Raw genomic sequence first — 27,870 nt, 5'->3', positions numbered from 1 at the left:
TTAGAAAGCAACTGGCGGGCCGGATTCAAAAGCTTGGTGGACCGCATGTGGCCCCCGGGCCGTAGTTTGCCCACCCCTGTCTTACATCATATTATATTCTGCATACCACAGGCTGCAGGTAAACTAGTAGTAGAGTAACTGTTCTTATCTTATGTCAACATACCATTTAGTCACGTTTCGATAACAGACACTTATTTAATCTGTTGCTCTCCATTTTATTATTATTACTATAACTTGCCTTTCACGATGAATTCATTCAATTTCCCCCAAAATGGTGGCTTAGATGTTTTTTTCTTCTTCATTCTGAATTTTGGCTTACTGTCCGGAAAATACAGTACATCGTTTAAATAAAAATACAGCTACAACAATAATCTAAAATTATTATTCACTGATAAAATATACATTATTTAAATAAGAATGCATATAGTGCAATCGTCTATAATATTTAAGGCTCGGTTGTTGAAATGTTTGTGTTTTGTTTCCATAGACTAACTGGGAGCTTCGTGCCAGACCTGATCGTCAGCATGTCCCATCAGATGTGGCTTCATCTCCAATCTGATGAAAGCGTGGGATCAATCGGCTTCAAGATCAACTATAAAGGTACAAAGAGTCTAGCGTTGGGGCCGCCATCTGTATGCACGGCTGTGATCAATGCTCGTCTCCATCAGTAAAGCAGTCGGTCACTTTTCCCGTCTTCCCGTTTGTCTGGCCGGCTCCCATTCCTTGACTGGATTTACTGATCCTGTTAATAGAACATATTGAATACGCCTCTATTGACTGTACTTGGCTTGCCTTAACCTTCTACTTTTCATCTCCAGTTCTCATACTGTATTTCCATTTCTGCCCTTCACTCACAGAAATTGACAAAGAGAGTTGCGGCGATCCTGGTACACCACTTTATGGCTACCAGGAGGGAAGTGGTTTTTTAAATGGAGACGTTTTGCGCTTTGAGTGCCAGTTTGGATTTGAGCTCATTGGGGAGAGGATGATAACCTGCCAGAACAACAATCAGTGGTCTGCAAACATCCCCATCTGCATATGTGAGTCCAACGTGCTTTTTTTTTTTTTTTTTTTTTTTCACGGCGGAAAATTAAGCAATTACTTATGTGCTTGGAAAGTTCACAATGACACCAAGCTATTGGAGGATTAATTACAATGCTGTGAAATGGCTGTGCTGGGCTTTGTGTGGAAACGCCAATTCACTGAATGTCAAAGGGCAAATTGATGCTATATGGCTGCTTTGTTAAGTAGAGGGGGGGAAGAGGAGTAGTGCAAATACTCTGTAAACATCGTGGATGTCTCGTTTCACTGTGCTGTGCCTACCCTGATTTCACAACAAAAACTGAGTCTTGTGACTTGTAGTTAACAGTGTCCGTTGGGACACCCCGACGTGCATAACCCCACGCTCATCGTGATTTCTGTCTACACTGGATTTCTGCACAGCAGTTCTTATTGCTGCAGCCCCCTTAAAGCCTCATGTTTCTCCATTGCCTCGGGACCCCAGGGAGCAGTAGTTTCTCCCGCAACTAGTCATACCAAGCCAACAATGTTTTGTTCAGAGCTTGGCCTGGCAGAATGTAGAATGGACGTGGACGGTCATGTTGTTCCTGTAAAAACAAATTGTCTCGCCTGGGATATTTTTTTTAAATATGTGTTCATATTTGTCATGTCTTTCCCGCGCAGTTCCCTGTTTTTCCAACTTCACGGCTCCCATGGGGACCGTGTTGTCTCCAGACTATCCAGAAGGCTACGGGAACAACCTCAACTGTGTGTGGTTGATCATCTCGGAGGCCGGTTCCCGAATCCACTTGGCCTTTAATGACTTTGACCTTGAACCGCCCTACGACTTCCTCACAATTAAAGATGGCGACCAGTCGGGAGCTACAATTTTGGGGCGTTTCTCGGGGGCGGAAGTCCCCTCCCACCTGACGTCCAACAGTAACATCCTGCAGCTGGAGTTTCAGGCAGATCACTCCATGTCAGGGCGGGGCTTCAACATCACCTACAGCAGTAAGTGGACACTTGAGGAGTTGGCTTAAAATGATCATGAATTACTGGGCATGCATCTGGTAAGAATGTCAAGTGTCTTTGTGGATGAACATAATGGTGGGTCTATAAAAGGGGACCTATTATACTCATTTTCCAGCCTTTTGTATTGAGTGGTGGACTCCTATAGAGCAGCTACACGCAATAACCAGCACAAAAAGCCTTGTAGTTTGTCCAGAATTAGATTTAAATTCAATTAGATTAGATTAGACTAGATTAGATTAGATTAGATTCAACTTTATTGTTATTGCTGGTAAAGGACAACAAAATGCAGTTAGCATCCAACCAGAAGTGCAAATTTATAAATACCTTATTAGTAAATAAATGAAGAAATAGAATAGAGCTGTAAATGAACAGATATATGTATATACAAACTATAACATGCTATGACTATGATACAGTGTGAATATACATATACAGGGATATGACTATATATGACTATATGACTGTAGTATGTCTATTGCAGATTATACAGATTATAAACAGTATGAACCGTATGAATGTGACAAGATATAATAACAGTAATATTTACAGTAGTGCAATAAATCCGCACTTATTCAGCTGTATTTCTTTGGATTTCGTGCTTCCGACAAAAACAGTCTTTTTTTAAAGTATTCCACCCAGGCCCCGCCTCCAGGCATGCCCACTCACTCAGCTGTGCTCCTTTGTGTGATCAGAAACGATATAGGACTTGATAATAAAGGGCGATTTTGCCCATTGCCGAGTGCATGGAAAGACTTCCGGTTTGTGCCGCCAACTTTATAGGAGTTTATAAACCGAGATGATGCATTTCTGAAGTGTAAAAAAAGCATACTAGGTCCCCTTTAAGTAAAATAAAACTCTACAAAGCCCAATCCAAGCGCAGGGAATGAGTAAAAAAATCAACATACTGTGCTCAGCTTTTATGGCTCATTGACAAAATATGTGGCATTTTCTATCTCCTGGCAAAGAGACAAGAAGTAGCGGATATTGTCGACGCTAGGTGTACACAGAACAAGCTGTTTTAGGTTCCTCGCTGTCCTACAGACAGCTACATCTATTTACCTTATCTCTACACACCTCAAAGAAGCCATTTGTCATGAAAACGAGAGCGCTTGTCACCACATCGTGCTGTCTTTTTACTCATTACAAGCTTTCGGACGTAATGAGTGCCCTGACCCTGGCATACCACTGAATGCCAGGCGCTTCGGGGACAGTTTCCAACTGGGCAGCTCCATCTCGGTGGTCTGTGAGGAGGGCTTCATCAAGACGCAGGGGGCCGACACCATCACGTGCCATTTAGAGGAAGGCAAGGTGATGTGGAGCGGTCTCATTCCAAAATGTGAAGGTATAAAAACACAATAATCATAATGATTATGTGCGTTTTGGATGGATGTCTATTATGTCTGTTTAGCCATTATTTTATTTATTCTACATATATGCAATTATTATTATTATGGAGCAACACTATGGTGGCTCATATTGTCTTAATTCACTTACTTGTGTCACTCCCTACCAAAATACCTTTACCTGTTTACATGTTTAACTTCCGTGTCCATCCAACGTAAATATTCTTCCCCTCAACCAGCCCCTTGCGGAGGTCATTACTCGGGTCCTTCTGGAGTCATCTTGTCTCCAGGGTGGCCCGGCTACTACAAAGACTCTCTCAGTTGTGAGTGGGTCATTGAAGCAGAGCCAGGACGCTCCATCAAGATCAGTTTTGACAGGTGTGTATCATTAAATGCATTGCACACTGTAAATACATGTACACACAACATTCATTCATTTTTTACCGCTTTTCCTCACGAGGGTCGCAGGGAGTGCTGTCTTCGGTCTTCGAGAAGACACCCTGGACTGGTCGCCAGCCAATCACAGGGCACATATAGACAAACAACCATTCACACTCACATTCATACCTATGGACAATTTGGAGTTGCCAATTAACCTAGCATGTTTTTGGAATGTGGGAGGAAACTGGAGTACCCGGAGAAAACCCACTCATGCACATGCAAACTCCACACAGAGATGGCCGAGGGTGGAATTGAACCCTGGTCTCCTAGCTGTGAGGTCTGCGCGCTAACCACTCGTCCGCCGTGCCGCCCTCTCACACATCTATACAACAAATAGAAATTGAATACACTGTCCTGAATGAACTCTAACGCACGGCCTGGGTGAAACCATCTGTGGGTTGTGAAATAAGTAAACAATATGAGAACATGATATGCATTAATTTTCTATTCATCATTCTTTTATTTTCAAGGTTTCAAACTGAACTCAGCTATGACTTCCTGGAGGTGCATGACGGCCCAAACCTGCTTTCACCTCTGATTGGCTCGTTCAATGGGACCCAGGTTCCTCAGTTCCTGTTTAGCACCAGCAACTTCCTGTATTTGCTGTTCACGACCGACAACAGTAGATCGAACAGTGGCTTCAAGATCTTCTATGAAGGTGAGAGACTAGTGGATTTCCAAGGGTGGACTAAAGGTTTAGTTTAGATCAACCGGCCATTGCTTCCACAGACAAGAACACCGAGGCACCCACGGAGCAGAAACCTTTGACATCCAAAGTTTGTTGGATGGAATGTTGTCTAAACATTCCCGGGAGATGCCTACAGCATTATCTCTCCTATTAACAGTTAACGGTCTGTCATCCATTACCGTGTCCTGAACACACCTCATGTTGTCTTGGTTGGCGGCCGTGACTGGATCGTCTTCGGGACTCTTTACCTGTCTTGAATTCGGTCGTCCACGTTTCCACGGTGGATAAAGCTGAAGCATCATCCCCCAACTTGGTGGGCTAAACCTTGTTTCTGGAGATATTTGATAAGTTAGCAATAGTGCCACATTGAAGACATTTTTATGAAATGTCTTTAGAACTGCTTTTCAGAGTCCTGAATTATTGATTTAATGTGGGTTTATCTGAAAGGAAACCATGCAGTTAGTATCAGAAAAGGTTGAATTGAATGCGCGCATACCAATTTTCATTGCTGTGGCATAACTCCTTCTTAGTCAGCCTTTGAACTTCTCAGCGCACCCTCGTATAATCATTTGATTTGAAGTCAAGCTGTACATAAAAAGGCCCTCTTCGCATGTTCATGGAAAAGTATGTGCAAGTTCCAGACTCAGTCGGGTAATATGACAAAAAACGGTGGTAGACGGAGAAAAGGAAGACATACTTATGACTATAAAAGCAATCTTCACTCGCTAAGTGTAGTGCAAAAAAGGTCAGTAAGGATAATTCATAATGCGGCCTATAGAGGACATACTAACTCCTTATTTCTAAAATCACAAATACTTAAATTTTTTGATTTAGTTCATCTTCAAACAGCTAAAATAATGCATAAGGCTAAAAATAACCAATTACCTAAAAATGTCATCCAGTACTTCTCTACAAGAGAGGAGAAATATGGAAGAACTAAATGTGAAACACTTATATGCTAGGACTATGTTAAAAAGCCATAGCATTTCAGTATGTGGAATCAAACAAAAAAAAACCCCAAAAACTAAATAAATACAAAATAATAAGAAATAATAAATTAAATTATATCAGAAAGACAGGAAGTGAACAAATGTAACAGTTACTGGTTGTAAAAGTACCAGATGGAGGGGTAGGTTTTAATAAGCTTTGCTTCTTCCTACTCCTTTTGGACATGTGAAACTGTGAACTGATTATGGGATGTACTCAATTGTAATCTGATGCATGTTCAAATGAAATTAAACCATTACCATTACCATTACCTTTGCTTGAAGAGTCCATATTCCCTCGTTTATCACGGTTCTTTGATTCCAGACTCCGTGTACTCCGTGATAACACAGCTCAGAGTAACAGAAGATACAAATACCTTTTGGTCTTGCTGAGAGATCCATCTGCCAGGACCTTGAAGCCAAACTTAACCATTCAAGATGACCTTTTTTTGGCCATTTTTGCTCAACAGTGCAGAGGTTCCTCAAATTATGGTGTGGGCAAAGTGTCAAAAAGGACCAAAAAGGGAATTCCCGTCACCTCCTCGTATTGACAGCCCTACTAAAAGCCTCTAAGAATTTTTTTTATATTGATGCCGTGAACATGTAATAACATGCCGACATGTAATACTCGCAGTATTTCAGTATGTGAAGCATACCGGAACTTCTTTCTTTGGTGCATTGATTTCCCACAGCACATAGCACCTAGCAAGGAACGCTACTTCCACCAACAATAACAGCGTAGATCCACTGTGTTTGCTCCCCCTAACCTTGGTGAGACCAGTGAGGATCTCGAACAATACAGTTTTGAGTCTGAGTATATATACGGAGGATGAGCTGCAGATTTCAGAAGCAGACGGGTGCCGTGAGAGTCGGTACCGTCATGACTGGATGATGTTATTGTGGCTTCTCACAAAGCCATGCAGACGTAAATCTAGTGTTTCTGCTGCACTCTGTTATCACCTATGGAAAGGCATCAGACCAGGAGGACGCTGCTCCAAGAGACAAAGAATTATTAGCGCTACCAAACCCTGCAGTGGGAGAAACATTTTTTTCCCACCTAAGTCAAATCAACTGGAAAATAAGCCCCAGGTCAGCGGGGCGGGAGGAACTGTCCATAGAGTAGGTCACAATGATATAGATTGTGATACATGGAATACATAGCGATTGATATCATAGATATATACACAGCCAATATAAGTGCTCTGATTAAGGTGTCATGTTACTAATCCAGAAAAGTAGTTCCTCAGTGTTAGCACCTACAATAACAACGTTGTTATAGCTTGGTTAATTCGTATACAGGTAACAGCATGCAAATTGAACACCTTGGATGCTTGTTTTAAAAAGGCTTACAGGCCAAATAAGCGAATCCCCATTACCTGCAATGTTGGTGAACAACTGCCAACACGAGGCGGCTATCTCGATTGCACATACAAGCGAAAGACATCACATAAGGATTGTGAAAAATGGGCAAAAATCTTACAAAAGTGCAGTTTTCCTTTGAGATTGAGAATCTATCCTTGCAGATTTTGGTAATTGAGTACTCTTTGCCGCTAAAGCACGGGTAGAGCGTTTCTATTCTCAGGGAATGTTTGTTGGAAGCAGTGCTTTTCTTTCCACACCATTATGCATTGACTTAGAGTGCTTGAAAGAAATCAAATTGTCTGGACAGGGAATGATCAATTTCAAGATTGCTTGCAATATCACAATTACCCTCGTCACACAGATGTGATTCATAAAACAGAGTTTGTTGTTATGTTAGCACTATTGACTGAGATCAGACCACAAATGTCTGTCTTATTATGTTTCATTTTCAAGTGCATTGCTCTTTTTTTCACGAGGCCACTGCAAAGCAATAACAGTAAAATCATATTAGTTCTATTGCAATTTAGGTCATATGTTACTGCTGGAATGCTTCGAGGAGACCTTGCTTCATACATTTGTAAAATGGCTTGCACAAAACAGACTTCCGTCGAACGCTGTAGAATTAAACTGACCAGCTGCATTTGTCTGCCAATGGCGGGTATGAGCCAACGTAGCTGCAAGTGCGTAAATATAGAACCTAGCATGTTTTTGGAATGTGGGAGGAAACCGGAGTACCCGGAGAAAACCCACGCATGCACGGGGAAAACATGCAAACTCCACACAGAGATGGCCGAGGGTGGAATTGAACTCAGGTCTCCTAGCTGTGAGGTCTGTGCGCTAACCACTAGACCGCCGTGCAGCCTGATTGTACCTGTTAATGCATGTAAATGTACATATATACCCATAAAACATTGTACACACTCGGGGAAATGTACCCGAACCGTGGCACAATTTTGGTGTAAATTTTTGATGTAAAAGCAAAAATGCACCAGGTTAGCATGTATGCTAACCAAGGTTTCACTGTATATAATGGTAATGGTAATGGTTTAATTTCATTTGAACATGCATCAGATTACAATTGAATGCATCCCATAATCAGTTCCCAGTTCCACATGTCCAAAAGGAGTAGGAAGAAGCAAAGCTTATTAAATCCTACCCCTCCATCTGGTACTTTTACAATCGGTAACTGTTACATTTGTTCACTTCCTGCTTTCCATAATACAGTTTGTTGTTTTTTTTTTGTTTTTTTTTTAATAATGCACCTCGTGCCGAAGTAGGAGGTGATATGAGCATCCAATGCCATAATGAGTACCATAGTAACTGTCAATATAGTGATATATATAGCACATCATGATGTGCATCATAATGCATGTAAGGTCACAGACTCTCTATGCATGTTTAGGACACTGATGTTAAAATCAGTCAAAATTGTCTGCAATCTTAAACGTCTTACCTTAGAGAAAACAAAACACTTGGGATAACAAAAATAGCCTTGCTGCAAAGTTCCTTTTTTAGCTTCCCCGGCTGACTACAGAAAGCGATAGCTTAGTGATAGCCACAATCTTTTTTATATACAAAAAGCAAAAGGAAGTAATGACACACTTTGTTCATAGACTCTAATAGTTGTGTGTTCCGTATCTCCCAAATGGTTCGGCTGCCTGACAAACTCACAAACAACAGAATGTCGTTGTGCTTTTTGGTGTGTGTTCTGCTCGTCATGTCATATTGTCTTCACCTTTTCACAAAAGCATGCATTTTTAAACGCGAGAGTCGATATGAAAGGCAAAAGTGGAGATGCTTTGAAAAACTTAACCTGCTTCCTCTATTATGCATATCTTTTAGTTTTGATGCTGAAGCGACATCAAAGCTCAGCACTTTTTAAAGACCAGATATTCTACAGATTGGGAAATTATAGGATTGCTAATTCTTCTTCACTGATTCAGTATGCTTCTGCAGATCAACTGTCATATTCATTTATTTAAATAAACCAGTGCAGATTTGTGTATTTATAAATAGTCCTAAAGAAGTCCTTTTTGTGTATTTTTTTAGTTGTTACGGTGGACACGTACTCCTGCATGGATCCTGGTATCCCGGTCAATGGTGTGCGGCTCAGCCATGACCTGTCCATCGGCTCCACAATGTCCTTCCAATGTGATCCAGGATATCGACTAAGTCATGAGGAACCTCTGGTTTGTGAGAAGAACCACTTCTGGAGCCACCCGCTGCCCACTTGTGACGGTATGCCCGCCAACATTACGCATCATGCACCAATTCCACAAGTTCATCGTACAATTATCTCATGGCTAATGTAAATCGTCTCACTCATAGTTTTATAGTTTGTAGTTTTATTGGCAAAACTCTGTCAATCAAGCCAAAACAAGCACAGTCCGGAAATGTACCTGTGACCAAAGACCGCGTTTGGATTGGATAAACCATCAACCCGAGATAAACCCGGTGTCGGTTGTGAGCCAGACCTGCCCGAGACGTGTCCGTCGAGCCAACAAGGAGCGCTGCAATCAAGGCTTCCAGAAAAGTGGGACAGTTTAGGTTGCATGTTTTTGGAAGCTTTGCATAGGAAATCCAGTAGAAAGCATCACACTGAACTGAAACAAGGCTGAAAGTTACTTTTGGTAGCCACCGTGTGTCTGACTGTAATGGTAATGGTAATGGTAATGGTAATGGTTTAATTTCATTTGAACATGCATCAGATTCCAATTGAGTGCATCCCATAATCAGTTCCCAGTTCCACATGTCCAAAAGGAGTAGGAAGAAGCAAAGCTTATTAAATCCTACCCCTCCATCTGGTACTTTTACAATCAGTAACTGTTACATTTGTTCACTTCCTGCTTTCCATAATACAGTTTAAGTTTGATTGTTTGATTTCCTTACTCAATCCATTCCATAGTTTGATTCCACATACTGAAATGCTATGGCTAGCATAACGTAGTCCTAGCATAGAAGTGTTTCAAATGTACTTCTTCCCTGAGATCATATTTCTCCTCGAGAAGTACTGGATGACATTTTTAGGTAATTGGTTATTTTTAGCCTTATGCATTATTTTAGCTGAAGATGAACTATATCAGCAAGTTGAAGTATTTGTGATTTTAGAAATAAGGAGTTAGTATGTTCTCTGTCGGCGGCATTATGAATTATCCTTACTGACCTTTTTTGCAGCACATTTAGCGAGTGAAGATTGCTTTTGTAGTTATTACTCCATATTTCTCTGTGGGCAGAGCCTCGAAAGCAAGCATATGCCTGTCCAAACATTTCTCCTCAATAGCTAGACTTAGTCTTTTTGTGAATAACTTACTTAGAGAGCGTGTTATGAGTCATGTAAACGTGAAAACAGATTATCTCAACTTCAAAGCAAGAAGTTCAGCTGTTTCTCCTAGTTGTGTTATCCCGTATTATCTCCAAGGGCTGGAATTTCACAAGCGTGGGGGATAATGTGGTGAATATTGTTGCGGTGTGCAGACTGTAAATGATGTCCCTTAGTCACGGACCAGTCATTTGAAGGAGTATAACAAATAAACTACATGCAAGAGTTGGCAGTATGCGCCATATCGTGCATGAGATATAATGCTGCGTATGCAATGGCCTGTAAATTAACTTTATGTCCTGAAGCCCTTTCTTGCCTAGGTGTGAGCCGGGCTGGTGCCAAATGCCTTGGCCTGCTGCCTATGCGGCCTCGGAATAGACGCTTTGCCAAGCGTGCTCATCCACTTTTAATGACTTTATGTAATTCTGGCTCATTAATAAAATATTTGATATAATTTTGTTGGTGGATAAGGATTCAGGCATTGATGTGTTGTGCTTGCTGCAGAGCCCAAGGGGGGAAAGGAGTGACGGCAAGAGGTGTGCGTGTGAGTGTGCAACTGGAAGTTGCTCCACAGCATCCCAGTGATCTTTCAAAACATCTGACATCCATTTTATTGAAAATTTTTACATGGCAACCAAATATTATACTTCTAATATTGAGGGGGGTGTCCGGCCACTTGGCTGTTTAGGGTGTTTGGGTCAAAGAGTATACATACTGTACATACACACTCAAAGCACAGTGCAGGGTGAGCCATAAAACCCACCCATTCAATCATTTCCCACCACCGAGGGTCCCATGGATATGGGGCCATAGGACTTCCCAGGGCACAAATCAACTATTCACCTGTCAACGCGGTGGAAGTGAACTTGCACGGACGTGAATCGTGTGGACCAACATGTCAATTCCCATACGTGCCGTATCAAAAACCCGATAGCCGTAATGTGATACGACCTTTTAAGGGGGGGTTCCATTGACTGCATGAAAAAAGTAATTGCCTGCTGGAACAATATCCAATTAAACCAGTTAACCTTCAAATGAATCCAGCATTAACCTCCGCACTCTCATCAGCCAATCAGAGCAGAGAATTAACTCAAGTTCCCTTGATGAGATTAGAGGCTTTTTTTTGCTATTAAATTATAAGTCAATAATCTCCATACACGAGCATCATTTCATCAAGGCGCCAATGAGCGCCGCACCTTTTAGACAACAACTTCTATCGCATCAGCAAACACTACCGGGTCGTCGATCCGGGTGACGGACTGAAATGTGAAACGTAATCTTATTTGTCTGGACTAAATTCAAGATGACTTTAAGGTAATGGCTGCAATAACCGCTTTAATTCTGCGAATATGCTGGTGTCAGGCATGGACTGTAAATGTAATGGGATATACGCATTTCTGACCACATTTCACTTTAAGGTAATTTATGAGGAGACCGTATGGAGGGTTGCACGATGGAATTGCTGAATCAATGAATGATTTATCGTCTGAGCAGACAGAGGGTCGCTTTGAAACAAGGCAGACGAAAAAAACATTGTGTTGGCAGAATTACAGGTCGTCATAAAATAGTAGGATAGGATGTGATGTGACTCAAATGCATTATTCATCCCAATTGCTCCTTTGTCTTCAGGTGAGGGATTTATTGCTTCATTTACAGTTTACTTTTTCCCCCAGCAGCATTTATCATTCCTTTTCCTGCCTTTCTGTTCAGCGTCATGCGGTGGGGATATTAGAGGACCCGGTGGTGTCATCCTCTCGCCTGGCTACCCTGAGCTGTATCCCAACTCCTTGAACTGTACGTGGACTGTGGAGGTCAGCCATGGAAAAGGTTTGTCGGAAACACAATCGCACGCTGCCTATCCTGGAATGGACACACGCATCCGCTTGTCACGGCAAATGTATTCCCCATAGTTTAGTGCAAAATCAATGAACACAAAATGTTCTCGTAAATTTTGACATGATCGCCATTAGGAAGTTAGGTTACAAACATCAGCCTCAACTATGTCCTCTTCCTGAAACGCAGATGAGTTGCATGCTGCGATACTGTGAGGTCATCGGCGTTGTGAGGCGTTTATTGGCATGTGCCAATCACGTTGTTTTGGCCGATCGATCGGAGTATCCTAATTATCTTCTTCTCTTCTGTGTCAAGATAAAATTGCTTGATCACTTTCTAAAAGTTTATTTAAAATTATAGCAAAAATAAATGAATTCATTAATTAATAAAAAACAACAATAGTACATAAATAAAATAAATAAAATAAATAAAATAAATAAAATAAATAAAATAAATAAAATAAATAAAATAAATAAAATAAATAAAATAAATATTGTGTTTGGCTCAGCACAAACAAAATTATAGCTAAATAAATGTATTAATTAATAAAAATAATAATAATAAATAAATAATAATAATAATAAATATGAATAAAATAAATGTAACCTTCCTTTTGTGTTTGGCTCAGCACAAAAAATACAAATAAAAAAAATCAATGTTTGCCCCGTGCCACTCAAATTCTACCACCATGATGACATGGTTTCCTCAGGTTGGAGATGATTGCTTTTAAAAAGAAAAGCAATTCATATGCGGCTGTCCTCTGGGAAGCAATGCCTTGATAGGGGGCAGACGGCAGACATCAGTGGTCAGACTGATCCAACTCAAGTATGCAAAAGGATACTTGTGCACACTCTCATTAGCCCCTCAAACATTTTTGACAGATTGGATCAAGCAGCAAACAACCAAAGAAGCGATGGCGTATAGATCAACGTTCATTCATTTAGTAATTTCTTTTCTATGTCGCTTAAGCCTCATTAGGTTGGTGGGGGTATCCCAGATGACTTTGGGCGAGAAGCAAGGTACACCCTGAACGGGTCGCCGGCCAATCACAGGGCACATATAGACAAACAACCATTCACACTCGCATTCATACCTATGGACAATTAACCTAGCATGTCTATATGTGCCCTGCCGTTGGGTAGCGGCCAGTCCAGGTTGTACCTCGCCTTTCGGCAGCTGGGATAGGCTCCAGCATACCCGCTACCCTAGTGAGGATAAGCGGTGGGAGGAAGCTGGAGTGGCCTGAGGAATGATGAGAACATGCAAACTTCACACAAAGATGTCCGACGGAGATTCAAACCCAGATCTTCCAGATCTCCTGACTCTGTGGATGTGTGTAGGATCTATAATAAATGTATAAATGTATTTTAATAATCTAAGGAAATAATAGAAACCTAATGCCAGCCAAACATCCATCTGCCCATCTGTCTTTCCATTCATCCATAATCTGTTTATTTGTATGCAATGCACATACTGAAGATTAAAATACCAGCAATCAGCATCAAACATACTTAATTTGGACTCATACGATATTTTTTTTCCTATGTTGGGCCAGTTAGCTTATCTCAAGTAATACATACTGAAATCTGCCAAGAGAAAAATAGAAAAGACTTGCCAAGACATTTCAGTTATCTCAATGTTTTTGGCAAGCCAGTTGTTCTCTTGGCAGATTATTCTGGTTTTCATGAATTTTAGGAGCTATTGCTCAAGATAAGCTAATTGGTCCAACATAGGAAGAAAAAAATCTCGTTGGTCAAAAATAAATATGTTTTACCTTGATGCATAATGCTGTTTAGGTTTCAGTTTTTGGGAGGGCTAACAGACCTAATGTTTGAAAACATTATATCAATACTAATAATCAATACTAAATCCCAGGCATTTTGTACTGGCCATTTTTAGGATCTTGACAGATTTTTCTCGTGCTCTGTATACATGGTATGCATCAAATGAAAGGATAGACTCTCATCTTTCATCAGAAAAAAAAGTTTGTTTCTACCTTTTTCCGCTCTTAAGTAATCAGTAGTAGAACATAGTTAAGTTTCAGTAAAATGTCATTTCTCAACTAGGAAGGGAGAAAACCAGCTTTTGTGAAAATATACACTTCAAGCATAACTATATAAAAGCAAATGCACAGAGGTTAACTTTAGTCATAAGATAAGATAAGATAAGATATGCCTTTAATCGTCCCTCAGTGGGGAAATTTGCATTGCACAGCAGCAAGAGTACAGAATCAGTTAAGCAGTACAAAATACACAATATAGAAAAATAAACAACCCAAGTATTAACAAAATCAACAGTTTTACCCAGAGTTACGTATATACAAATACAGTAGTATGCAGATAATATGAAACGAGATGAGCTATATGACCAGTCTACACACTGAGATCTTGCTAGTGAGTTAATATGAGTTATCAATTATCATGTTAGCTCTTTGCTGCTGTGCATCTTGGCTTGGTGCATAATCTCATACTCCACGTACTCATATGTTTATTTGGATCCGTAATAAGCCTGTTAACTAACTTCATTTCATAATTGCTTTCTGGACGTTATGTGTTGTTTCTTTTTCTAATTATTTGTAATTATTATATTGATTAGTTGCATTGTACTGATTATTTCTATGTTGTTGCAAACCAAATCACAGCAAAACAGCATAAATATCAGATCAGCGTATCTTTGTCACCGCTTGGTATTAATAGATAAACTTGCCTTGGGCTCGGTGTGAAGGTGATTTTTTTTATTATGTCAAAAAACACAATATATTTAATAATATATCAAACATGTCCCATTGTGTGGGTTATGTGTTTTAAGTGTGCAAGTGTAGGGGCTACATGGCTTCCGTCTTAAGGGGTACGCCACTGTGGAAAGTTTGGGGCCTACTTCATTCGGAATGGAAATTGATTTCCATTTCTACAAATCCTCCGTATGGCCATATCAAAATGTTTATACACTGTAGATTTTGCGACGCATAACAGTGGACTTTATGTTCTCCTTCAAGGTGTCCAGTTTACTTTCCACTCCTTCCACCTGGAGGATCACCATGACTATCTTCTGATAACAGAAAATGGCAGCTTCGCCCAGCCGCTGGCTCGACTAACCGGCTCAGAGAGGCCGGCGCCGGTTAATGCGGGCCTGTATGGCAACTTCAAAGCACAGCTCCGCTTCATTTCGGACTTCTCCATATCTCTGCAGGGATTCAACATCTCCTTCTCAGGTACGAGGGCACACGAGGATTCTGTCGGGAGAAGATTGGTTGGTTGGGAGGATGATATAAAATGCTGACCTTTGTGACATTTTAAAAGAGGGAGAAGTGCAGATTGTTAACATTTGGCGCATGAAGTTATGGTGCGCCGTCGTGGAAAACAAAAAGATAGAAATCAACATCTCCGACGATGATGAGATCAAAAATGCTAAGCCTTTCTAAAGCACGCCGGAGGTAACTTGAGGACTCATTTGTCGGTCAGAAAGGGAGTAGGATTAAGGTAGACTGCGCCTCAGGCTGCGCCGATCAGAGCAGGGTAATTAAGAGACGACAAGGTCACGCAGGTTGAGGCTGTCTGCCTGTGATGGGAATAATCATCAAAGCATGCCATGTGGGTCACTGTCCTCGGGACGGAGGGAACGGGGTGGAGGTGGTACAGAAATAATAGGCCCCCCATGCAGAGAGCAAGTCGTGGAGAGGTGGAGAAGTAGAGTGAAATGGAGAGGGAGGAGAGCGGGCAGATGGTGATGCTGAGTGATGGAGAGAATGTGAGGAGAGAGAAGCTATATGGTAAGAACGAGAAGGAGAGAGGGTCCGCTTCTTCGTTCTGCGTTCTGGCTAAATGTTTGCCTGCTGTTCACTGGAGTGAAGAATAACTTATGCGGTTATGAATATTCATGAAATTTACTTTGTGGAAATTAGTGTGTTTTGTGTGTGTTTGTCCTTACATGCTCCGCAATTAGCATCTATAGGTTTCCTGATTAAAATTCATTTTTAACCTTTCATGACCTTTGGAAATGCGCCACATCCCGCTGGGGTAACATTTTGATGTGCTGAAATCAATCGGCCTACTTGATAAAAAATGTGAAAGGAATTTGTGGCAGCGTTCTTTCGTTTCTAAGCGTGACTTCAATGCTGTTGATGTCATCCTCTAATTATAACTAACAACATAATAACTATAATAATAACAACAACGTGCGTATAGAAGAGCAGCAGCTGAGATTTATCGCAGCTGATTTCCAGTTGTCATGATTTCCAGAGTATGATCTTGAGCCTTGTCAGGACCCCGGGACTCCTCGCTTTGGCTGGCACACAGGCTCCAGGTTTGGCATCGGTGACAACCTATTGTTCCACTGCAACACCGGATATCGTCTGCAGGGGGCCAAAGAGATCGTTTGCTTGGGAGGTGGCCGCCGAATGTGGAGCGCCCCTCTGCCAAGGTGTGTGGGTACGTTGCATTCTGTTTACTCTCCTGTTTTTCAAGTGTTTGCTTTATATATTTATTTACAAAAGTACAATCATCCATCACCGACATCACGGTTCATATTTTGCAGCTTCACTCTATCACGATTTTATATAATATAATATGTGTGATATATTATATAATAACATATGTGTAATGTATAATATATAATATAATTATATAATTTTTTTAAACTTAATTTTTAACTTTAATTTATGAAATATATAAAATCGTGATAGAGCAGCTTCACTCTATCACAATTTCATATAATTCATAAATTATACTCATTTGTGGTTGAATAAGACCACGGTTTCATCTTATAAACAAAACCAAAACAAACAAAAAAAAATTCCCATAATGCATTTTGTTTTTGGATTTTGATGGCGCTGATATGTGGCCTCTGTACACTACAAGGAGCCAGAATATCCAGAGCCCAGAGGGTGGCTGACATAATTGCAGCATTCTAATGATTTGCTCAGACCCAATGCATTGTGGGAAAACAATGTTATTTTTTCCCTGTTTCAAACTCATATTGTTACATGTTTGTATATTTCTGAGGTATGCACTTTGAGTGTTAAGTTGCTGTGTGATGAGTTTTGTGTTAGTGTTAGATCTTAGAACGATAACACCGTGAGTTGACGAGCTCGTTATAAGTGGCACTGATAGCTCATTGTTGAGGTAGAGTGTTAAGTTGCTGTGTGATGAGTTTCGTGTTAGTGCTAGTTCTTAGAACGATTACACCGTGAGTTGACAAGCTCGTTATAAGTGACACTGATAGCTCGTTGTTGAGGTAGTGTTAAGTTGCTGTGTGATGAGTTTTGTGTTAGTGTTAGATCTTAGAACAATAACACCGTGAGTTGACGAGCTCGTTATAAGTGGCACTGATAGCTCATTGTTGAGGTAGAGTGTTAAGTTGCTGTGTGATGAGTTTCGTGTTAGTGCTAGTTCTTAGAACGATAACACCGTGAGTTGACGGGCTCGTTATAAGCGGCACCGATAGCTCGTGGTTGGTTCCTGTCAAAGAAACAGCTACCATTTTACTTACTGACTCGTGTAGTTGCTGTGAAGGAGATGTCACAAGATTCAAACGTAGCATTAGATCAGCTGCACTCCCGTATAAGTCGCAGGGGTTCAAAGTAGCGCCTAATATACGGTATAATACATTACACCACAGACGCACCAGCGTTTGCCCCCACATAAGATCTCAGTAATAGCTGACTCTTGAGATACTGTGCTGACATTTCATTCTAAAGGCGCTTTGTCATTTGCTGTCTCATCACCCCCTGAATTATTTTGCATGAAATGCGATTGCAAAGTCTGATTCCTGGCACACCAGTTAAGTGCTGAGGTGCAATGAACTTATAAATTTTACATATCAGCGCTGTACACAATGGCAGAATGATCTGTGGAAAGATTCCTCTGCTCTTTCCTATTTTAATTGGCTCCATACTTTGAAATATTCATGGTGGTATGTTAAAAGGGTTTCAGTGGTTTCAAAGTAACATGAAAAATATATTTCATTACGTTGCCATACATTTTAGTTGACTTTCTTTCTGTCTTCAATGAGAATGGTTAATTTTGCCCAGTAATCCTGCACCCATTGGCTGTGACATACTACAAGAAAGAAATGTTTTTTCATTGACTATTTAACATTACATTTTCACCATGATACTTTCTTGCCTAATTATTATCATTTTTGTTTCTTACTCACAGCGGAGTGTGGATCAACTGTCTCCAAAAATGAGGGGGTTCTTTTGTCGCCAAACTACCCGTCGGACTATGACAACAGCCACGAGTGTGTGTACAGTATTCATGTCCAGAGAGGCAAAGGAATCAATATCACCGCCAGCACATTCCAACTTGCACAAGGTGACATCCTCAAGGTAAAAACACCAGCCGGGCACGTTGTGTTCTGTGTGGAATTGGATTACACACATCAGCGACGTGTGCTGAGGTTCATGGCTGGTGAGACGCTGGCTTCTTTAGATTTGGTAATGGTAATGGTTTAATTTCATTTGAACATGCATCACATTACAATTGAATGCATCACATAATCAGTTCCCAGTTCCACATGTCCAAAAGGAGTAGGAAGAAGCAAAGCTTATTAAATCCCACCCCTCCATCTGTTTTTTTTTACAATCAGTAACTGTTACATTTGTTCACTTCCTGCTTTCCATAATACAGTTTAAGGTTTTTTTTTAATTTTGTAATTTTTTGTCCCGCAACTAAGTACGAGGTGATATGACCATACAATGACATTATGTGTACCATAGTATGGTCATACCACCTCTTACCACCTCGTATCACCTTATGTAAAATAGGATGCACATGAACAAAATTGGCTCCTCAAGTATCAAAATACTTTAAATTCCTGATGGAAAACAACATATTTTTTCAGTAACTGTTACATTTGTTCACTTCCTGCTTTCCTAATATAATTTAAGTTGTTTTTTTGTTTTTTTTGTATTTCAACAAGAAAAACTAACTAATAATCCACTGTGGTTAAAACTGTTATTTCATTTTTTTTTTTTTAAACGTTAAAAAAAAAATAAAACTTTTATTTCAAATACTTTGGAGGCCATTGCACAGGCTGCTCACCGAGATGGAAGGTTCGGCTTGGCCACTAAGCTGAGAGGGTTTTTTTTGGCCCCGCCTCATCTCAGCGTTCTGCCTTTTATTTTGATCAGCAAATGTTTAAAGTTTACTTAAAAACCATTGGAATCATACATAAAAGACATTTGGAACGCTTCCACCACTGACTGCACATCACTGACACACACACACACACACACGTGTGTACACGTAAATAACTCACAAGGATGAAAACCGGGTTTTGGGGCATTTAATTGTGGAAGGAATTGTTGTGCATAGGAGAATTGTTTTGCTTTAGAAGTTGTGACGTGAATAGATGTATGAGATAACTGCCACAAATAACTGGTCTCAGCTGGATCTCACCCTTTGTAGTGCAGATGTCTGACGGTGGGATCGCTGGAGCATGGCATCCCTCGCTCGTTGCCTGGTGTCATGCACCTGCGTCCATGGCGACTCTTTCTTACTGGATTATGGGCTTCTAAAAGCTACAAAGCTACACAACACAACCATGTTTTTTATTATTATAACGGATTATTATCACTTGGGAATTAAATAAAAATGCATATTTTCAATACAATTTCAAAACAAAAAGCATGAATATGAAACTATGTGTGGTTAAAACTATTTAGTGAGCAGACAAAGCTTATATTTCTTTCATGATTCATTGCTTGTAACCTCCAATTGAACTTGTCCACTGCAAATTAAGGAACATTGGCTACTTGGTAAATAATTATAGTCCATGCTTAACATTTGATGAAATGAATAAAACCCAATTAAGTGGAAAGAACATTAATCTTCCACAGTACACCTTTGCAAACAAAACGTATTATTTTTTATTTTTTTAAGTTTGGAACATTATGCATGCCGACTTCTGCGTTATTAGTTCACTTCTACTGATTAATGATATCAAATAAGAGAAGTCATGGTCCCTTGAATCCAATAACATTTTATTTAGGACACTAGATTTCCCACATCAACTTCTCCTAATTGTTCTTATATTTCTTAAATGTAAATGTCAAATAGAATCATTCTTCTTTCCTTTTGTTTCCGATCAGGTTTATGATGGTAGAGACGGTGCAGCCGCACTTCTTGGCACGTACACCGGCACTTCCATGCAGGGTCTGTCTCTGACCAGCACTTCCAACAATATGTGGTTGGAATTCTACTCTGACCAGGAGGGGACGGCGTCAGGGTTCCGCCTCTCATACCGAAGTAAGTCACTCTTCATTTCCTTAACTGTGAGGGTGCCAATGTTTGATCCGCTTATTAGGGACGTTCCAATCCGATGTTGATACCGGATAACTGGTTAATATCAGCAAAAACAAAATCAGATAATATTGACCTGCATCTCCGAATGTCGGTTCCAGACTCACACTGTGCAAATTCACCTGATGTGTCTGGTAAATTCTAAAGGGGACCTATTATGCTTTTCATCTTTTCTGACCTATAAATGTTGATACAATGTTGTATCCTCACATGAAACAATAACAAATCAGATAATGAGGTTAGCACATTTGGAAGTGAGCCCTTAAAGCAGTTTTGGATGGCTCTGTACGCAGAGTTTAGTTTTAACTTAGAGTTCTACGGATGTCAGTGCACCCCAGACTGCTTTGCATGGGCATGCCCAGTTGAGTAATGGCTACCGGGATTTTGTTTTTCCAAAGCTAATTTTGCTTGGCTTAGGCAAGCATCAGGCAGAAGTGGTTGTAGTTTCTGATTCCCGGCCAGTCAGAGAAAAATATGCTCATCTGTCAATGGAACTTCACACGTTTTGTGAACTTGGGAAAATACGAAGTTGGACAAAGTCCGACACCTGTCCGATGCTACTTGGTTGTTTTGAAGAGTCAGAAGAGCAAATTATAAATAACGATTAATCAGTGTCCTAACTGTGTTTATTTTGTAATCGAACAAAAGGTGTTCTGCAGATGTCTAGAAGTCTTTTGGAGCGCTTGGGATCGTGACCAATCACAGTTTAGAGCATGAACAGTTGGTATCAATCCTCCCATCATTAGCTAAAAGAATGTTGCATCCATGTGTAATGCACTAAGTTTCCCATGTTTCCATGTTTCCATGGGAAACTCCCAAGGGACGGCGAACAGTCATTAGCAGTAACAGAAAAGAGCGAGCACCTGTCGGTCGTGAGTAATGGCGGGTTTAAAGGCTTCATTGAGCACCTCACAACTCGCTGTATTACGCCCAGCTGTCACGACGTTGGCGATGAAACTCCATGAAAACACAAGCATGAAGAAGTCATAACGATGATTGTTCTCTGAGTAATATCACTTGATCAAGCCTTTTATAACATCATTCATTCATTTTCTAACGCTTATCCTCACGAGGGTCGTGGGGGGTGCTGGAGCCTATCCCAGCAAGAGGCGGGGTACACCCTGGACTGGTGGCCAGCCAATCACAGGGCACATATAGACAAACAACCATTCACACTCACATTCATAGCTATGGACAATTTGGAGTGGCCAATTAACCTAGATTAATTAATTAACCTGCACAAAGAGAACATGCAAACTCCACACAGAGATGGCTGAGGGTGGGATTGAACTCGGGTCTCCTAGCTGTAATTCTGCGTGCTAACCACTAGACCACCGTGCAGCCCCTTTCTAACATTACACACTACAAAATAAGCAATACAAGTATGTATTATAATATTGATATTGGGTCAATACCGGTATCAGACGATATTAAAGGCTACAATATCGATATTGAAAAGTTGTATCGGCTATTTATCATTTAGTCATTAAATGGATAGTTTGTATTTGTTGACAAGAAGTTGTATGACATCCCCATCAACCGTGATGTACCCTCCACTTGGTCTCCTAAGTCCAGTTCTGGTTGGATTTCCGTGATGAGGAACGTCGTTCCGCTTAGCTGCTTGCCCACTTAAGGAGACTTTGGCTTCTCAAAACAGAGTGTTCAAAAAAGTAATACATTTACAAAATTACTAAATGCAAAATTTACAAAATTTACAATTTACAAAAGTACTAAATGCTTCCTCAAAAAAACTAAAAATAAACTAAAAAAAAAAAACTACAACTAAAAATAAACACACTTGCTTTCTCTCCTTATTTCGCACCTACAAAAACCCTGCCTAAGAGTATGTGTCCTGGACATAGTGGGTGTGTACCAGTGACGTGTGGCGAGGGTCATGTCTGGTGAGGCACAGACCTCATTTTTTTTTGTGTGTATTTATCATTTTTAATAATTTCTTAATTAAAATGGTAACAATACATTGTATATGAGGTGCATCCTTCTCCAAGCAAAGCTCTGCTCCTGCTACTAAGTCTAATCATCTTCTGTTGAGTTTGGGATATATAATCCTCCATCTTGGCAGTCAAATACATTCATTCATTCTTCCTTCAGCGTAGCATAAAAATATATTTAATGCATTTGACTTGCTTTTTCTCTCTATGGAGGAATGGAAGTGACAAGCAGCCCCCATCTCACGTACACCCCCATCCCTACAGGACGAGGAGAGCACTGCCAGTCATTTTTGTGTATTTTATTGTCCGATTAGCAACAACTAATGATGTCACTCTTCATTAAAGACATAAAACACTGGCTGTAGAGAGTCATGGTGTATGATGCATGTTTCTGCATTATTATATTATTGCAGACATGCTGACAAACAGAAACTGGCAAGCGTTATGATCCAACTGAGTGCACTCAGGGAGAAGAGATGCTTGCGGCAGCCTCATCTTAGGTTTTTGGCTTTTATTTGATCGGGAAATGGGACGATTCTGTGAAGAAAAAGTTAGGAATACAGCGTTACAGAAAATACCTTTTATAATACAGGTCAATCGACACAAATGAATATTTTATTGTATTTTGAATCTTTCATTATGACAGGCTTTGCCTCACCTGCCTCCTGACTGCAGTCCAAGCTAGGCTACTGTAGACCAGGGGTTTCAAACTCAATTTACCTGGGGGCCACTGGAGTGAGGGTCTGGGCAAGGCTGGGCTGCATCAGGTTTCCCCCCCCAAAAAATGCATTTATTAAAAACAGAAAAATACAATAAAAAACGTTTTCAGTGCTTTGGTTCCGATTTTCTACAATAAAAGCTCTGATAAAACATTCCACTGTTCTCAAATATCTTAATTTTTATTTTTCTGCACAAAATAAGATGAAAAATAAATAAACAAATCAAGAATAAAGAAAATCAATCAATCAGTAATAAATAAATAAATATAATAATAATAATAAAACTGCAAATAATAAAAACTTAAGAAAGCACATATAGTTGGTGGGTAGACAAATGATTTTTTTCAGATTAAAATGAACAAAGCATTATTAGAGCCCTGTAGACATGACAAAACACGACTATAGTCACATTTATACTCTTTTTATTTACAACATATTGCGCAACTGCAAGGTCTTGAGACACATGCTAACTCGCAAACTAGAGAGCTAGCGACCTCAACGGTAGCCTTCAAGTTATTTCCTTTAAACTTAAATAACCAAAAACTTACCACTTCCACACGGATAGGGAGGATAACTATTAACAGTTATTTAACCTTTAACATGAACATTAATCAAACGTAATAATTTTTTTCTGGGTACATGATACCATACAGCATCCATATCAAACTTGCGCGGGGCCGCACTAACATTAAACTTTCATATCAAGGCGGGGGCCTCAAACTAGTGTCCTGCGGGCCACATTTGGCCCGCGGGCCGCGTGTTTGAGACCCCTGCTGTAGACGATGGCCGTGTTTCTCTTCCTCTAGGTTTGCAATGTGGAATTATTCACTTCAAAGAAATGATACATTATTTTCAATGTTTTTTTTCCTCTCCTTAATTTTTGTCTCATGTCCAAGTAGGTTGTAAGAAATGTGATAATTCCACCAGAATTGTATTATTAAATCCTGTTCCTTCCACTTAAAGCAACTACAGTTACTTACAATAATCATAATTGTCATGAAATGATGGTTTAATAACCCACAATTTAGCAGAATTTTGGTAAGGATTGAGGTCAGAATTTTTTTTTTTTTACAGATGCCCACAAGTTAAATAGCAATGTACCAAACCCGCACTACTTGAGAGGTGTGTGCAGTCTTTTCAAGCGGAATGAATAGCACCTTTTCAAATGGGAAAGGCTTGACTGATGTATGAAAAGAGGCTAATATGGACAGCTTAAATCTCGGTTCGTGTTTTTCATGACTCTTCTATCAAAAGTGTCGATGTAATTTTCTAAATGTGAGCCGTAACGGCTTCAGATTTATGCCAGGCATGACACTTGTAATACTACCATAACATCTGGCATGGGCAAAGACCTCGCGGTGAGGCGAGACTGTAAATCAGCACTGCTGGGTTTATATGAGGCCACCGTTGGGTTTAGTACCTGAAGATCGGCAATGCATATTGAGGCCGTGGCGAGTTCAAAGACTATCCGCAACATTTTTGTTTGGGTTTATGTCATTTCTTTCTGTATTCTATGACCTCCAAGTAGAACGAGTACATCTAGCGATAATTGTTCCTATCAATTGCACCCGTAATTGCAAACATCTTATTCTACTTTGTGTGGAATAATCAATTTCTGACAAGTAATACAATCAGAACGTGAGCACGGAAATTAATTCTCAAATGGAAATCCATATTTTTTAACAATAAAGATGAATAAAGAATGTGCTTGAGTGGACTTTGTCATGAGGAAACGTGTCAAGTAGACCTTTCTGCTTTGCTGTGTACTTTCCAGGTTTTGAGTTATCCCACTGTGATGAGCCGGGAGTGCCGCAATTTGGCTTTAAAGTCAGTGACCAGGGTCACTTTGCTGGAAGTGCAATTACGTACGGTTGCGACCAAGGTTACACTCTGCACGGCAGCGGCATACTCAAGTGCATGACGGGAGAGAGAAGGGCGTGGGACAGCAACCTGCCGTCATGTATTGGTAATCTTTTCGAATATTTACTTCCCTTTCTTTCCATTTCGCTTCATATTTTACACATTTTCACGCCATCCGCAACGATTCATCCCAAGATCGTAAACAGTACCAACCATGATGATGCTATCCTATTCTGTGGCTCGGCTTCCCATTACTTGGGGAACCGTTTTAGGTGGTGCTGCCCACAAGCCATCAGCATGTTTCTATATAAATACATATCAGCTATTATTTAGATGTATTTCAGTCATAGTGAGTCGAGGCCATGATGCACAGATATACTGTACTTTCATTTTCAGAAAGAAAGACAAAGACTACAGCTATTACCTGCATCGTGCAGATATCCTGAAGGTGTTAACAAAAATACAGACTTATTGGAAATATGACTTTTAAGTTTCACTGTGTGCTACTTCCTCAGTGGCAAACTAGAGGTCATTTGTCATTTCCTTTAGTATAGTTCAGTTTAAAAAACATCATTATTAAGGGAAGCATTCATTAATAAGCATATGTATTTGTGTGTTGAATTCTGAGTTTAATTGTCAGACCTTTTTTTTCCAGAATATTGCTTTAATATAATTATAACACAAATGTCAAACAAGTGCCCCATTGTTTTTTTTGTGGCCCACCAAAGCCTGGAAGTAATGAACGTCAAAATGTATTGTCAATTTTGACAAACAAATTGTACTGAATGAAGCGTCCTATGATTTCCGCCTTCACTGAAGTGCAGATGGTATCACAGAGTTGCCAATAAAAGCAGAATTTACCGTTTAGCGCGCAATCTCGTTGAAATTGACATAATATAAATGAATGTTGTTGTCGTGAGGAGAAGGAATATTGGCGGATTTCCCCGGCAGATGGCTCGATCCCGGCAGATACGAACACTAAACAGCTCCAATGATGAATAACATGACAAAAGTTGGCGGATCCTGCTCTTATAGAGCATGCATGCAAGCTAGCTGGGGTTAGCTTAGTTTAGCACGCTCATGTGGTTGTGTCTGTGCACACATTGGCTTTAACGTAAGGAACGTTTTACAACGGCCAATAAAAAAAAAAAAAATACGAGAAGCACGTTTATTTTGGACCGCAGCTCCACTTAGCTGTGAACAGACTCACAAACACACTCCCACAAAACACACTCCCGTAACCATCCTTCAAAATAAGAGTGCAGTCTGCCCCATGTTTGTGTACACAAAATAAGAGCGTCATAAATAATATCTTCCATATGCATTTGTAATTGCATCTGTGACTCCATCTGTTAGTCACGAGCGCAGGCGTTGTTGAATATTTTGTAGCAACGTGTGCAGAGGTTGACATCCCATTCATTAGAAAAGTAGGCCAGGTACATGCGTTTCTCAGTTACTAGGCGGTTGCCCATTGATGTATTGTATCATGGAAGGATTTTTGCATTTAATTAACGGACATTTCATTCACTAAACCAAACAGCACACATGCTATGCTGGTAAAAAAAAAAAAAAAAAAAAAGTTGAAACCGCAACATAATTATAAAAAACAAAATGTGATAAACAGACTTCATAGGATTTCATTTGTAAACAATTGGATTTATTTATTATTGTTATTGTTGTTGTTTGATGCTTTTGTATTACATATTTACTGTATTGATATTTGTAATTTTATATAACGTTCTTATTTTCAGCACTCCCCTCTCCCATCAAAGTGCTTTTGCTCTTTGTTCAGGCTGCATTTGTAAATAATAATTTGTTCTTAAATTGCTTGCCTGGGTAAATAAAGGTAAAATTAAAAAACTAAAAATAAAAAAATGTAAAATGTATTTTGGCAGGCAGACGTTTCATTCCACCGTATCTCAACAACTGTTAAGATACCACATATGAATAAAATCAGTCTCGGTTGGGAGGGTTGGAGTTGGACGTTGCACCATCCCCTCAGAATAGAACTGTCCTACGTTAATAACGGAATATTTTCCTGCTTGTCGCTGCGAATTAGCAGAAAGTATTACAACCATTCGTATAATCAAATGTTATTCTTGTAATAATTATCATTCATTCTTTGATGATAGATGGAGAGATTAGCAATCACGAGAGCGATGCCGCAGTTTGGATGGAGAAGATCCTTCCTGCTTGTCATGCTAGGGCCAGCCACCCTCATATATTCTCCCAACACAGTTTTTATGTTTTTAATTTTTAATGAATTTGAAGCACCATTAGGAGACACTAAGATTAAATATTTTAAATATTTTTGTGAGTGGTAAAGGTCAAACATAACCCCCCCCCCCCTCACCCTGTTCATTCACATGCGGGCAAAGAAATATCATTTCTGCTTGTCTTTTATTATTGGAAAAAAAAAAAACTTTTGTTTTCCAGCATAAGTAGTTGATGTGTGTGTCTCTGTGTGTGTGTGTGCATTCAGCGGAATGCGGTGGCAGTTTCAAGGGGAAAACATCCGGGCGCATCCTTTCCCCCGGGTATCCATTTCCGTACGACAACAACCTGAGGTGCACGTGGACCATTGAGGTCAACTCTGGAAATATTGTCAGGTACGTCACATTGCTTATACTCGCCATTTCTGCTGATGTAGTCACTCGTTTCTCTTTATTGTGTCAAAAATACACTATATAGTATCCAGCGCCACTTACGTACCATTTTTCAACTTCATTCCGTCAAGGTTGTTTAAAAGTATAGGATTTAATAAATCATGCAGTTTCATGGTTGAATACAGCCTATTAGTCAAAAATATGCATACTCTACGGAGTTATGCTACCCATCTCTGATGTCATCAGCAGTTGACTCAAACATATTAACACAGTACATGTATTTCTAGTTTTACAATTACGGATTACAAGCATACAACACATTTGCGATGCAGGTATAATTCACTTTAACTGCTCAAATAGTTAAAAATGTTCATAAAATTAATCAATTTTCAGATTAATTAATTATGATTAATCACTAGTTGCTACTATGTGT

General features: G+C 39.9%; 1 protein-coding gene across 7 annotated transcripts in view; it reads left to right on the top strand.

Annotated features, from left to right (window-relative positions):
* Positions 1 to 27,870, top strand: part of LOC131105461 (CUB and sushi domain-containing protein 3-like) — a 255,318-nt gene that overhangs the window by 77,770 nt on the left and 149,678 nt on the right. For all 7 annotated transcript variants that reach the window (XM_058053597.1, XM_058053598.1, XM_058053599.1 and 4 more), the window contains 14 exons: positions 488 to 600; positions 858 to 1,040; positions 1,684 to 2,010; positions 3,179 to 3,373; positions 3,614 to 3,752; positions 4,286 to 4,473; positions 8,901 to 9,089; positions 11,881 to 11,997; positions 14,999 to 15,214; positions 16,242 to 16,430; positions 18,159 to 18,328; positions 20,093 to 20,249; positions 24,746 to 24,937; positions 27,314 to 27,440. In XM_058053597.1, the coding sequence (XP_057909580.1) occupies positions 488 to 600; positions 858 to 1,040; positions 1,684 to 2,010; positions 3,179 to 3,373; positions 3,614 to 3,752; positions 4,286 to 4,473; positions 8,901 to 9,089; positions 11,881 to 11,997; positions 14,999 to 15,214; positions 16,242 to 16,430; positions 18,159 to 18,328; positions 20,093 to 20,249; positions 24,746 to 24,937; positions 27,314 to 27,440 (2,502 nt within the window). The remainder of the gene's footprint in view (positions 1 to 487; positions 601 to 857; positions 1,041 to 1,683; positions 2,011 to 3,178; positions 3,374 to 3,613; positions 3,753 to 4,285; positions 4,474 to 8,900; positions 9,090 to 11,880; positions 11,998 to 14,998; positions 15,215 to 16,241; positions 16,431 to 18,158; positions 18,329 to 20,092; positions 20,250 to 24,745; positions 24,938 to 27,313; positions 27,441 to 27,870) is intronic.

This window comes from Doryrhamphus excisus, chromosome 17, assembly GCF_030265055.1.
Source record: "Doryrhamphus excisus isolate RoL2022-K1 chromosome 17, RoL_Dexc_1.0, whole genome shotgun sequence".
Lineage (NCBI taxonomy): Eukaryota > Metazoa > Chordata > Actinopteri > Syngnathiformes > Syngnathidae > Doryrhamphus > Doryrhamphus excisus.
Note: the sequence above shows the minus strand (reverse complement) of the source record. Positions and strands in the feature narration are given on the sequence as shown.